At 47.7% G+C, this 13,247-nt stretch overlaps 1 protein-coding gene across 1 annotated transcript in view; it reads right to left on the minus strand.

Moving 5' to 3' along the window:
- Window positions 1-419: 419 nt before the first annotated feature.
- The window catches only part of CCDC85C (coiled-coil domain containing 85C), a 149,824-nt gene continuing 136,996 nt past the window's right edge, over window positions 420-13,247 (minus strand). Inside the window, exons 5-7 of the mRNA XM_088464289.1 lie at window positions 9,331-9,426; window positions 3,169-3,267; window positions 420-1,371 (exon numbers count right to left, since the gene is read on the minus strand). Of these exons, the coding sequence (XP_088320415.1) occupies window positions 1,282-1,371; window positions 3,169-3,267; window positions 9,331-9,426 (285 nt within the window). The 3' untranslated portion in view covers window positions 420-1,281. The remainder of the gene's footprint in view (window positions 1,372-3,168; window positions 3,268-9,330; window positions 9,427-13,247) is intronic.

The raw sequence follows: 13,247 nt of genomic DNA on the forward strand, positions 1-13,247 counted from the left end.
TTGTGGCACAAACCAATATGCCACCTATTACACCAGAAGGAACTAGTGACATCACTAAGGTACGAGGCACAGCGTACCTCATGCCTCCGCGATGTCCCTGGTTCTTAAGTATTTGATAGCCTGATTCCCTTGAATAATGGCTCAGCCCACACCTCTTCTGTATGTCTAGGACACAGGTTCTCAAACTTGGTCCTCAGGACCCCAAACAGTGCATGTTTTCTAGGTCTCTTCACAGAAACGCAAGTGAAATAATTAGCTCCACCTGTGGATCTTTTAAAATGTGTCAATGAATAATGAATACACCTGTGCACCTGCTGGGTGAACTGGAAAATGTGACCTGTGTGGGGTCCTGAGGACCGAGTTTGAGAACCACTGGTCTAGGACAAGACGCTGCAATGGGACAATACGGACAATTCTTATATACATAGACTTTTATATGCCGACATAAAATGAATATATTCTCTGTCAACTTCTACATGATCTAATACAGCATCGTAACAAAATAGAAATCCATCCACTTTATATACAGCAGGTTGGAGGGAAGAAAAAAATAATAATTTTGGTCTTTGCAGGAATATAAATCTACAAGTTCCTGAAAAACGTTGAATTTTCCTTTTCAACCCAGGTTCCTTCAAATCAAACCAATATTGATCAGAATATAAATCATTCAAGTACCCAGTCCAGTAGAAAGTTCACAAAACAAGGGAGGGAAAAAAAAATATCCCAGCTTCCTTGAGACCTCTTGTTCTTTACAAAAATATCCTGTTTTGTTCTCATTTCTGGTAAATAAACGGCTCAAAATTCTTCTTGTTCTCCACACGGATTTAACACGTCGTTAGGAAAGGATCCAGTGTGTAATGCTAATCTGCCTAATTAGTGGTCATACAAAACCCACATTGTCATTCTACGAACATTCAGCTGATGATCTGAACAAGTCTTGGGTGGACAGCTCGTGGCTGGTGGTGCATGCTGGGAATTGTAGTTCAACAGCCAAAGAGCCTGACGTACACTCCGCGATAGTGATTTAATATTGCACGATGTGCGCAGCGCGTGTTAAAGAGGAGACGACCGGTGTTTCTGGTTTCCTAATTTTCATCTACAGTCTGTACAACAAGGGAAGTACAATGCAAACGTATTGTAAAGTCTTCCAGGTTCTTGTATATACACTATATCGTGTCTGCCGCTTATGTCGCGTCCTTCAGTCGCCATATATACAGTTCATCATTACAAGTGCCTCTGACGTCTTCAGCTTCCTTTCGATAGGAGAAAAAAAAGTATTTTCTACAAAGGTCCTTTGAATTGGTTTCCGGATAAGTGCTGCCTGATTGAAGGTTTTGAGTTTGCTGCGTCACCCAACTTTCGCCATACAACCTGCAAGACGATAAAGTCATATTTATGGGCAGTATATTCACCAATGGCTAGTTTTTAGAGATAGCATCAACCAATCATTTTATGTTCATAGATGTTTTGGGGTTTCTAGTAGGCCATCACCAGCTCATATGAAAAGTTCAAGTAATGATTAGTCAAAGGGGGAATTCAATGAGGTGCGAGGTTTACAGCACGGGGAAAAGCTCTGGAGCTATTCAATGAATTATTTTCCCCGTGCGGTTAACCATGGGTTAAAGTGCGCTAAGCCATAGATTCCGAGGAAAGTGCTGGAATCTATGGGCCTGATTCCGAGATTCACGCTAATGCAATCGCAACCTTTTATGCATCGCGGTTTCTAAAATATGCTAATGCCTTTCAAAGCTTACCCGAGCACGGCGACGTGCAACAGCGTAAACATTGGTGCCATCGACGCCGATCGGGCAGCCACACAGCTTGTAAGTTAAGTCTGTCCTACCTCAAACACTGGGTCTCTCCTGTCGCTCTGAGAGCTCTCATGCTCCGAAGGAGATGGCAATGGCTAGATTATGCACGCCCCGGAAAGCCTAGCCACCTCGTTACCTCCTTCAAACGCTGACTACCTGTCACTCAATTTAAGAATTAATCCTCTGTGCGAGAATAATTACTGCGCATGCATAGTACGGCGTTCGCGCATGTGCAATGGAAAACAATCGCAAATCTCGTCATTGTGTAAATCTCGGAATTAGGCGCTATAGCTTTCCCCGCAGAGTATTCATTTTAATTTTCCTTGTAGCTCCTGAGGCTGCGAGGAAAAATCCGCCCTCTGGGGCTTAGCACAGCTACCTGAATCGGGCAGCGCGTTCCATTAGCTGCAGGGTAAACCCTGCGGCTAATTGAATCTCCCCCAAAGTGGAACAGAAAACTCCAAATAAAACAATATTGGCCTCTTTTAATTATACCCAGGCAATGAAAATAAACTGATGATTCAAGTACAGAACATGGCTGAGAAGCATGGAAAAAGCCGAATTAACTGTACTCATGTAAAAGTGGCGTCCCTTTAAGTATCACTAAGGGCAAAATTTACTAAGTGGCGTGTTCTAAACCCTGGCGGTTTGGTGGCGGTTTGACGGCGGGTCCTATTCTGTTCTAAACCCCGGGGGTTTGGTGGCGGTTTTGCAGCGGTTTCTAAATGACAGCCCTGTTCTATTCTATTCTACAATGTGTTTTGACGGCGGTTTTGGCCTTAGTAAATCTGCAGATAGCGAAACCGCCACCAAACCGCCAGGGTTTAGAACCCGCCACTTAGTAAATTTTGCCCTAAACCTTAAATCAATTTCACATATACTCTGTTCATCCAACATGAAAAGATTATAGACATTAGGCAGGAATTCTTTAGTGTGTACTTGCTATTTATGGACAGTTTTTAGCAGAGGAAAACCAGGCAAACACGGGTGGAACATACAAACTCCACACAAATAGTGTCCTTCTTGAGACTCAAATTCATGACCCCAGCTCTGTGAGGCAACAATGTTAACCACTCTGTCACCGTGCAGTATTTATCACGATTCAGGCTGAATTTATTACTATAATGAACTATAACATGAAACCCCTGACCCCCGCCCTGTGAGGCATGAGTGTTGTGAATAGACACTATTTTTCCATGCACGTTTATTTCAAACAATTTCTGTCCAATTTTCTTCCATCTCAGCATCGGCACCCCTATCTGTGCATCCCAGAGTTCCAAGCTCTGCAGACCTCCACCCAAAAATGATCTTGTCCAAATATCCCAAATATACCTCCACCCATTAAACACGCTCTTACATTGCACATTTCTCGTACAATCGCCTTCTCCTTCTCGCTGAGGTCTTCCTCGTAGCTGTCCGGCACTTGTCTGTCCAGGTTTTCATGCACTTCCAGGACCTGCACAGAGAAGCAAAGTGGTTGAAGGTGGACCGGAAACGGTGGCACGAGTCATTGTAAGAAAAAGGCGGCTTAAGGACATAGGGGTTATCGCAGGTGATAAACCCCTTACTATATATTGCAAAACATAAGCACCTGTAAATTGCGCCGCTATGGAGGATATATGGCCGTACCTCAGCAGAGCACGTAACAAGGTGACAGCACACAGAAATGTACAGAGTTATGGATTCTCTCAGAAGAACACCTACAACACAAAGGGGCTGATTCAGGGGGGTACGCACTGCCGTTGGACGCAGTGGAGCAATTTTTTGTTACTGCGCATGCATCCACGTCCCGACTGTGTCTGTGCCGTTCTAATTTCAGGCGCACGCAGGGACTAGTGAAAACGTACTGGGCATTCCTAGACGGTGACAGGGAGGTCTTAGCGCACACACGAAGATGGCCTGTCTTATGGGCGTTATGGAAGTTCACGGGCATGTCGATGAAAGAGGTTGCATATATAGGCACTCATCTGCCCACCTAGGAGGCCACACATGGATGTAGCACCTGCACCTGCCATTTCGATGGTGCGACCGGTGGTGGCATCTAAGGATGCACCAATCGGCATTGCTGCTTGTTCGGAGGCTGACAGAGGGCGTCTCAGTCCTTGCACAGACACACAGATATACACAGGAAAAGGCGTTTGGAGCAGCATTTGCTTAAAGTCGCAGACGTGCGATCTCCAATAGGAGCAGCTCCGGGGACTTCTGCGTCCACCTCTGAATCGAGCCCAATATGTTTAATTGATTATTATTGGAAAAATATATGGAATTAAAAAAACCATTATAACAATGTGATATTCAATGTGCAATATACCAATGCCTTTGTATAGCGTATTCTGCAATGATATGTTGTCCATTTCAGGGCACCACAATATGGGGCGTAGCAGATATTAATGCCGGCTCAGTGTTCTCTCCCCCTCTACAGTGCATCCGGAATATATTCACAGCGCTTCACTTTTTCCACATTTTGTTACAGCCTTATTCCAAAATGGAATAAATAAATGTTTGTCCTCAGACTAGTCAGGATAGAGGGAATGATGAATGCAGCAATGTACAGAGATATCCTGGATGAAAACCTGCTCCAGAGCGCTCTTGACCTCAGACTGGGGAGACTGTTCATCTTTCGGCAGGACAATGACCCTAAGCCATACTTGCCGACTATCTGGCTGCTCCTTCCGGGAGGGAGCAGCCAGATCGGCAGAACAGGGGGCGTGGCCGGCAAAAGGGCGGGCTGAAGGCAGTTTCCGGGTGTGATGGGGCGGGGCCACGCGATCGCTTGCCTGCCTTTCCGGGGGGGCGGGAGCTGCACACGTTTATCGGGAGGCTCCCGCCCGAATCGGGAGGGTAGGCAACCCTGCCCTAAGCACACAGCCAAGATATCAAAGGAGTGGCTTCAGGACAACTCTGTGAAAGTCGTTGAGTGGCCCAGCCAGAGTCCAGACTTGCATGTGAGTGAACATCTTTGGAAAAATCGGAAAATGGCTGTTCACCAGAGCTTGAGAGGTGCTGCAAAAAGGAATGGGCGAAACTGCCCAAAGATAGGTGTGCCAAGCTTGTGGCATCATATTCAAAAAGACTTGAGGCTGTAATTGCTGCCAAAGGTGCATCAACAAAGTATTGAGCAAAGCAAAGGGCGTCTTAAGAGAGGAGGGGGCCCGTGTGCACTTCCCGTGCGGGTCCCCCTCCTCTCTCCCCGGTGGCCGGCAGCCGACTGACGCGTATGGCCAGCCACCAGAGCATTAGTAGACTCCGAGCACTAGAGTGTGCCCGGAGTCTACTGCGCATGCGCAGAACGCTGTGAAAATGGCCGCGGCGGCCATTTTTCCGGTGTTCTGAGCAGCGCTAACACCCGCCGCGGACAGGTAAGTTTTTAAAACAATATGGGTGCAGGGTTTGCAGTGTGGGGCCCCCCTGGATCCGGGGGCCCGTGTGCCCCGCACACACTGCACCCATTGTAGATACGCCATTGGAGCAAAGGCTGTGAATACTTATACATGTGATTTCTTAGTTGTTTTTTTTTTTAATTAAATTTGCAAAAAAAAAAGCTTTTGTCATTATGGGGTATTGGGCCTCATTCAGAGGCGGTCGGAGGATGCAAGCGGTCGCTCAGAAACTGGGCGGCCGCTTGCATCCTGACCGCCCGCCTCTGTTTCGGTTGTTAGGCTGTGGGTTTACACCCACAGCTCTAACGACCGCTAGGGTGATGGTCGCGATGGTCAGAAACCATCGCGACCATCGGGGCTTACGACGAGACCCTAGGGTAGGGTCTCACTTGTCGTAAGCCCCGGAGAGCTTCTGGCTCTGTCAGAGCCGGAAGCTCTCCACTGACATCACTAGTGACATGGGAACGCCTCCGTTTGGGCTGCCACCCCCCCAGCCCGCCTTCCAAACAGGGCGAGCTGTCAATCAACATCGACAGCTCGCCCCCTTTGGAAAGAGACCCGCTACGACCGGCGCTGTCGGTTGTAGCGGGTCTCACGCATGCGCACGAAGGAGCCGGCTCCCTCGTGCGCATGCGCACTTGACAAACATCGAGGCGGCCGTGCGGTCGTAGACCGTACGGCTGCCTCTGAATGAAGGCCATTGTGTGTAGAATTTTGAGGACAAAAATTAATTTATTCCATTTTGGAATAAGGCTGTAACAAAATGTGGAAAAGTGAAGCGCTGTGAATACTTTCCGGATGCACTGTATAAGCACCAGTATGGCCTATTTAGTGTTTATAGGAGACGTGGGGACCTGCGTAAGAGGGGGAGTAGATTTTGCGGTACTGGGCTAAACATATCTTTATTTGTGATTGGTGTTATTAATGATGGGTAGGTGTCAGAGGAGGGGATAGCCCGGAATTCTGCAAAGGATTTGAGGGATTTTACCTTCTGGAGTTTGACTGAGTTTCAACTTTAGGACTGGGATAATGTTTGGGAGATGAAGGGTTAGTATGCTGAATATATGGTCAGAGCTAGTATTTAGTTGTTGCTTTAGCCTTAAACACCACTTCAGCGGGATGCAGTTGAGATGCTGGCGGACGGAATGGCGGTCATCCAAATACCGCCGCAGGAATCCCACTGCCCGGCAAAATGCAGACGCCGATATCCCGAAGGGGATCAGGATACCGAACTGCCGGACTACCAAACGTCCACGGCCGGGTAAGTATGAGCTGCTTCCCGGGGAAGGGGGGATAGGTTTAGAAACCCCCGTGGGGGGGGGAATTAGGGTTAGGCACCCCCCCGGGAGACTTTAGGATGCGGGGAGGGGGGGGGTAAGGATTAGGCACTATCGGGGGATGGTTAGGATTTGGGAGCCCCCCGGGAGACTTATGTTTAGGGTGCGGGGAGTGGGGGGGTTAGGCACCACCGGGGAGGTTAGGGGGGGAGGGATAGGAGACTTACCAGTCCATGTCGGGACCATGAACTGTCGGGCAGCCGCCGGTATTGCCTACCCATTCCCTCCTACCAATCTCTCAGTTGTATTTGGGGATTACAGTTTTTTTGTTTTAAGTTAACCGATAAGCCCCATTGAGAGCTTTCTTGGTGGCTTCAGTTAAAATATCTTTGTGATCCTCTCTCAGTAGCATCAGGGGACCTTCTACACCAGGGGTGGCCAACCTGCGGCTCTCTGATGAGTTTCTAATGCGGCTCGCGGCTCGGCAGACCCCATTATTAATGAGAATACTGGTCTCTGAAGCCATCAGAGACTAAAGAAGCCTCTGATCGCTACAGAGGCCAGCGTTCCCAGTAATGCGGTGCGCGGGTGACGTCATGACGTCACCCGCGATTTGAGGAGCCCGCATTGCAGGAGGCATTGCAAAAGGAATACAACTACAGAGGGCATTGCATAATGGGCACAGCTACAGGGGCACTGCATAAGGGCCACAAGTACTGGGGGCATTGCTTAATGGGCACAGCTACAGAGGGCATTGCTAAATGGGCACAGCTACAGGGAGCATTGCATAATGGGTACAGCTACAGGGGCATTGCATAAGAGCCACAACTAATGGGGGCATTGCTTAATGGGCACAGCTACAGAGGGCATTGCAGAAGGGGCACAACTACAGAGGGCATTGCATAATGGGCACAACTGCAGAGGGCATTGCATAATGGGCACAGCTACAGGGGGCATTGCATAATGGGCACAGCTCCTAGGGGGCATTGCATAAGAGCCACAACTACATGGGGCATTTCTTAATGGGTACAACAACAGGAGGGCACTGCATATGGGGCACAACTACAGGGGCACAGCATAATGGGCACTGGCATTCTTAATGTATTTTATTTGGTTCTGGATTTCAATATGTAGTTTATGTGGATCTGGCTTGTTTCTGTGTATGTTATGTGGATGTGGCTTGTTTCTGTGTATGTTATGTGGATGTGGCTTGTTTCTGTGTATGTTATGTGGATGTGGCTTGTTTCTGTGTATGTTATGTGGCTTGTTTCTGTGTATGTTATGTGGAGGTGGCTTGTTTCTGTGTATGTTATGTGGATCTGGTTTGTTTCTGTGTATGTTATGTGGATCTGGCGTGTTTCTGTGTATGTTATGTGGATGTGGCTTGTTTCTGTGTATGTTATGTGGTTCTGGCTTGTTTCTGTGTATGTTATGTGGATGTGGCTTGTTTCTGTGTATGTTATGTGGATGTGGCTTGTTTCTGTGTATGTTATGTGGATCTGGCGTGTTTCTGTGTATGTTATGTGGATGTGGCTTGTTTCTGTGTATGTTATGTGGATGTGGCTTGTTTCTGTGTATGTTATGTGGATGTGGCTTGTTTCTGTGTATGTTATGTGGATGTGGCTTGTTTCTGTGTATGTTATGTGGATGTGGCTTGTTTCTGTGTATGTTATGTGGATGTGGCTTGTTTCTGTGTATGTTATGTGGATGTGGCTTGTTTCTGTGTATGTTATGTGGATGTGGCTTGTTTCTGTGTATGTTATGTGGATGTGGCTTGTTTCTGTGTATGTTATGTGGATGTGGCTTGTTTCTGTGTATGTTATGTGGATCTGGCTTGTTTCTGTGTATGTTATGTGGATCTGGCTTGTTTCTGTGTATGTCATGTGGATGTGGCTTGATTCTGTGTATGTCATGTGGATCTGGCTTGTTTCTGTGTATGTCATGTGGATCTGGCTTGTTTCTGTGTATGTTATGTGGATCTGGCTTGTTTCTGTGTATGTTATGTGGATCTGGCTTGCTTCTGTGTATGTTATGTGGATCTGGCTATGTCAATGTTCTCTATATTGCTCTGGCTTTTTCTTTCACTTCAACAGTGAAAAATGTATATTGGGAAGATTATGTAAAATGTGTATTTTTAATGTCCTGGGCTCTCCCCCAACGTGCCTAAAAAGGGGGGTGTGACACAAGGTCATGCTCCTGCAAATGTAATACCAAAGGCGTTCGCACAAAAATGGGGCATGGCCACGAGCCAATCAGTGGCGGCTTAACATTAGCAGATGCTCATTGGCTGAGAGGGACCCACGTGGACCCAGTCAATGAGCACCCGCTAATGTTAAGCCGCCGCTGATTGGCTCGCAGCCCGGTACTAATGACAAAACAATTCTCATGAGCTGTCATTTGCGTACTGTAACATGCTGAAGCGTGTTGTTACTGTGTGTCTGTGGCCTTTATTGGATTTCTGCGGAGAACATTGTGGGACAAAAGGTGAGCATTGGATCTTTTTTTCAGGTACTTCCATAGGATACTTTACGGTGAGAAGGGGACGTGAACATCTGGCAGCAGGTGAGTATGTGTGAGTGTGTATGTATGTAATAAGACGTTATTTTCACAGGTGTTTGTGTGTTGTGTTTTTTTACACATTTCTTTACAGGTGAACTACACGTACTAGCGGACCCTTAATGCCCCGCATGCTGGTACTTGTGGTTCCAGTTGTCGGGATGCTGGGGCCTGTATTCCGGTAAGTGTTGGGATTCCACCGTCGACATTCTGACCGTCAGAATCCCCGCTGTCGTGATATTGAACGTCTCCCATTTCAGCATAAACCATAGTGGTTCTTCTACTTGCACATTTGTGTCACCCTACCTTCATTGCATGCACAACGGCTTCCGGCTTCTGCACCGCTGGGATGTATCCACCAGGGGGAGTGGTTGAGATGTCAGAAGGGATCCGCGCAGAGCCCTGTTGGAAAGGTGACATTAGTCTCTGTCTCACCAGCATAATATTTATCAACGCAGGAAAAAAAAACCCTTCTTGTATCCTGCAAAGACACAAAGTCCACACTGATAATACTACAATATTGTTCTGCTGCAACATTCTAGAGAAGACACGTCTTATATCCGCATTTTCTGGCCACCTGGTGCGAGGCTCTCTTAATGCTGCCATCCATGTGAATGGCGCCCTGGGCTTGTTCCATCTGCCCCTACCCGAGGCTGTCACACAATGCAGAGATCCCACTGCTATGTTCCTAACAGCTCGCAAACTACTTATTTAAAGGGAAACAAAGTAAAATGGGCTCCAAAACAATGTGATATTTGAGGCTATGAATCACTTTCAATGTAGTAAATAGTATCAAAATGTTCATTTTAAAGCTGCAGTTAATTAGAGTAGGAACGACTTTCGCTTTTTCCCAAAAAATTTTGCGTCCCCAATTTTGAAGTACGCAGGTATACTTATCTACTCTCCCCGAATGTCTGCCAGACACGGAATCTCAAGGAGCCTTCCCAGACTCCCGGAAGTGACATCTTCATGGACCAGCCACCCAGTGCACAATGCAGAGATCTGGTGCAAATAGCTGACAGTGGGCGTCTCAGTTCTTGCACATACAGCCGAGAGGGTGTGGGTGCGGGTACTCTTTACCCGGGACAGGGCCTGTTGCGGCCATTAACATAGGGCCTGATTCAGAGATGTACGCTAAACTGATGGTTAGCCCACATCTCCGATGGTAAGTGGTCTGTGATTGCACATGTGCAGAACGGGTTCAGCGATACCACACAGATTTTCCCAAAGACTCTGCCTGATTGACAGGCAGAAGCGTTTGCGGACGGGGTGGGGATGGCCAGCGTTCCCGGAAACGGGGGCGTTTCGTCCCGTTTTCTAGGAGTGCTGAAGCCAGGGTCTAAAAAGCTGCCAGGACCCATTCAGCTGCCTCAGCCTGGCCAGAGATACAACCATCTCGACCAATTGTTCCGATGGTGATCCCAGTGCTGTGACCTCGGTTGCGGCACTGGGATCGCAGATGCAGCAAAGAGGCGCCTGTTTCTTGTGTGCGGCTCTGCAATACTGTCCATCTCCGAATCAGGCCCTGTGTATGTTTTGTAAGGAAGGGGTCTGGTCACACCTCCCCGAGTTGGCCATGCCCCCTCCCAGTACCGGGGCCTGGCAGAGCTGTTGCAGCCCTGTATGCAGCGCACAGATGGCCATCAGGGAACGGCTGCTGCGACCTACTCAGAATAAGGGCCCTGATTCTGATGCTTAAGTGTCAAGCCACAATCCAGGACAGCACCAACATTCCACATATTGGGCTCAATCCGGAGGTGGACGCCGCTGCCGGCGCAACTGCCCCTTTTTCAGCAGCGCAGCTGCATCTTTATGCTAATTCCGCAGCTGGAGGGATTTGTACAGAGCTACCCCACCGGCTGCGCGGTGCTAATCTGACACTTTGCGCAATAAGATACCCCATTGGTTGCACCATGGAACATTGCCCCAGCCCAATGGCGGCGCAGACTGTCTGTCTGAACATGGCCACCGAAATGGGTGCAACTATGGCAAAAAGATGCAGGCGCTGATCGCGACGCGTCCGCATCTGGCTAGCCACCCCCCGTTACCTCACATGGAGGGTCTATTTTTACGAAGCTTTGGTTGGAGATAAAGTGAATGGAGATAAAGTACCAGCCAATCAGCTCCTAACTGCCATGTCACAGGCTGTGCTTGAAAAATGACAGTTAGGAGCTGGTTGGCTGGTACTTTTATCTCCGTTAATTTTATCTCCATCCAAGGCTTAGTAAATAGACCCCACGGTCACCCACCGAAATTGCCTCTCTGCATCCAAATTTGTTATGAATCCCCCAGCAGTAACCATCGCATGCGCAGTGCGATTCGGACATTGGCACATACGTAAAACATGGGAATCAGGGCCGTGACCAGCGTTTTGCCTCTCTGAACCTGTAATGCTGGAAGACTACAATTTAGAGTTGATCTAGGATGTGCCCCCTCCTAACTCTCTAATACCTCTTTTCCACCAAAAACCCGGTCCGACCTGGATTTTCAGACATGGTTCCAACCCGGGTCCGACCCCATTTACACAGCACCATCGATCTGGGTTATTCTCAGCCCGGTTCACAATGAACCTGGGTCTGCCCTGCTAAATTTGTGAGGTCATAAAAAGTGGGAGGTGACTGTTCCACATCCACCAATCAGCTCATTTTAGGCATGACCCAGGTTGGATAACCCGAGTTGCACCATTTACACTGCACCAATACCCAGGTCCATCCTGGGTCCGACCCTGGTAGTTACCTGGGATGGATTGCCAGGTCACTTTACCCGGGTAATTTTTCAGGGACCCTTTTTACACTGAGCAGCGACCCGGGTAGACCCAGCAAAAACCAAGGTGTAAAAGGGGTATTACTGTCTGCACATTATAAATACCCTTCCCTCCTTCCCCCAGCTGGGGCACAATTTGGTTTTGCCAAGGTGGTGTTACCCCTAATTCTATATGAGGCTCTGCAGATCCAGTGAAGAAATTTTCGCACAGTTGATTTATAGTTCTCAATCCCTTGAAATCAGCTCAAAAGAAAAATTCTAAAATTATTTTTGAAAACAATGCAGACAGTTTGGGAATTACTGTCAGCAAAACAGAAAAGTATTATTACTGTCAGGAGATTTAGTAGAGGGGAAATGAATAAACCCTTTTATAATCTCAGAAAGATACAATATAATCAGCAACAGAATCTGAGCCTCAGCGACACTGTAATAATAATACGGCAACAATGACAAGAGAATCCAGATCTCCCCTTCAGCTGCAGCTCTCTCGTCTCGCCAGACTGCTGTTTGTGGGAGACGCACTCATCTCTCATCCCTGGTGGTGTACAGTGATACATTTTATCTGTTTAACAGTATAGTTCGGGTTCAAGCGGGAACAAGTCCCATCTGACAGGTTGCTATGGGAAACTTCTCCACTCTTTAAAAGCTTTGATACATATCCCCCCTAATGTGTGACTGGTTGCTCAGAAAGTCTCCTGTCTGCATGAGAGCAGCAGGGTCTCCTCACAAGTACTTCACAGATACAGGGTCCTCATTTATCAACAACTTCTATCATTCACAACGAGTGATAAAACGTATTAATGATAGATGGTGCTCCAGCCAATCAGCTCCCAACTGTCACTTTTCAAACAGATGACAGTTAGCTGATTGCTTATGATAATGCTGCTCCAGCCAATGAGTTTTATCACTCGTGAATAATAAAACTTGTTTATAAAGAAGGCCCAGAGCCTCGTCCTGTGCAGCCAGGGGCAGCCAGAACCTGAAGTTTCAAATGACTGCACAGCCACAGCAGTGATGAGAACGCCAGGGATATAGGGGTCTAATTACTAAGCCTTGGATGGAGAAGGGGGTCTATTCACTAAGCCTTGGAGAGAGATAAAGTGGAGAGAGGTAAAGTACCAACTAATCAGCTCCTAACTGTCAGGTTACAGGCTGTGTTTGAAAAATGACAGGAGCTGACTGGCTGGTACTTTATCTCTCTCCACTTAATCTTTCTCCAAGTGAGTAGACCCCAAAGTGAACGGAGATAAAGGGCCTGATTCAGAGCCACTCGTAAGTGGCAGCTCGTTCGCTCCGAGCGATGTTTGCCCAACTGCGCATGCGTACGGATCGTTATACGCATGCGCGAACCAGTCAGTGCGGTCGAAATTCATGTGCTCGCTATATAGCGAATGCCTGATAATATGAGTGACAGAATGAGGTGTATGTGGGTGGTAACAGGGGAAGGTGCTTGAAAACGG

The sequence above is a fragment of the Taudactylus pleione genome, unplaced genomic scaffold, assembly GCF_031769625.1.
Source record: "Taudactylus pleione unplaced genomic scaffold, aTauple2 ptg001628l, whole genome shotgun sequence".
NCBI lineage: Eukaryota > Metazoa > Chordata > Amphibia > Anura > Myobatrachidae > Taudactylus > Taudactylus pleione.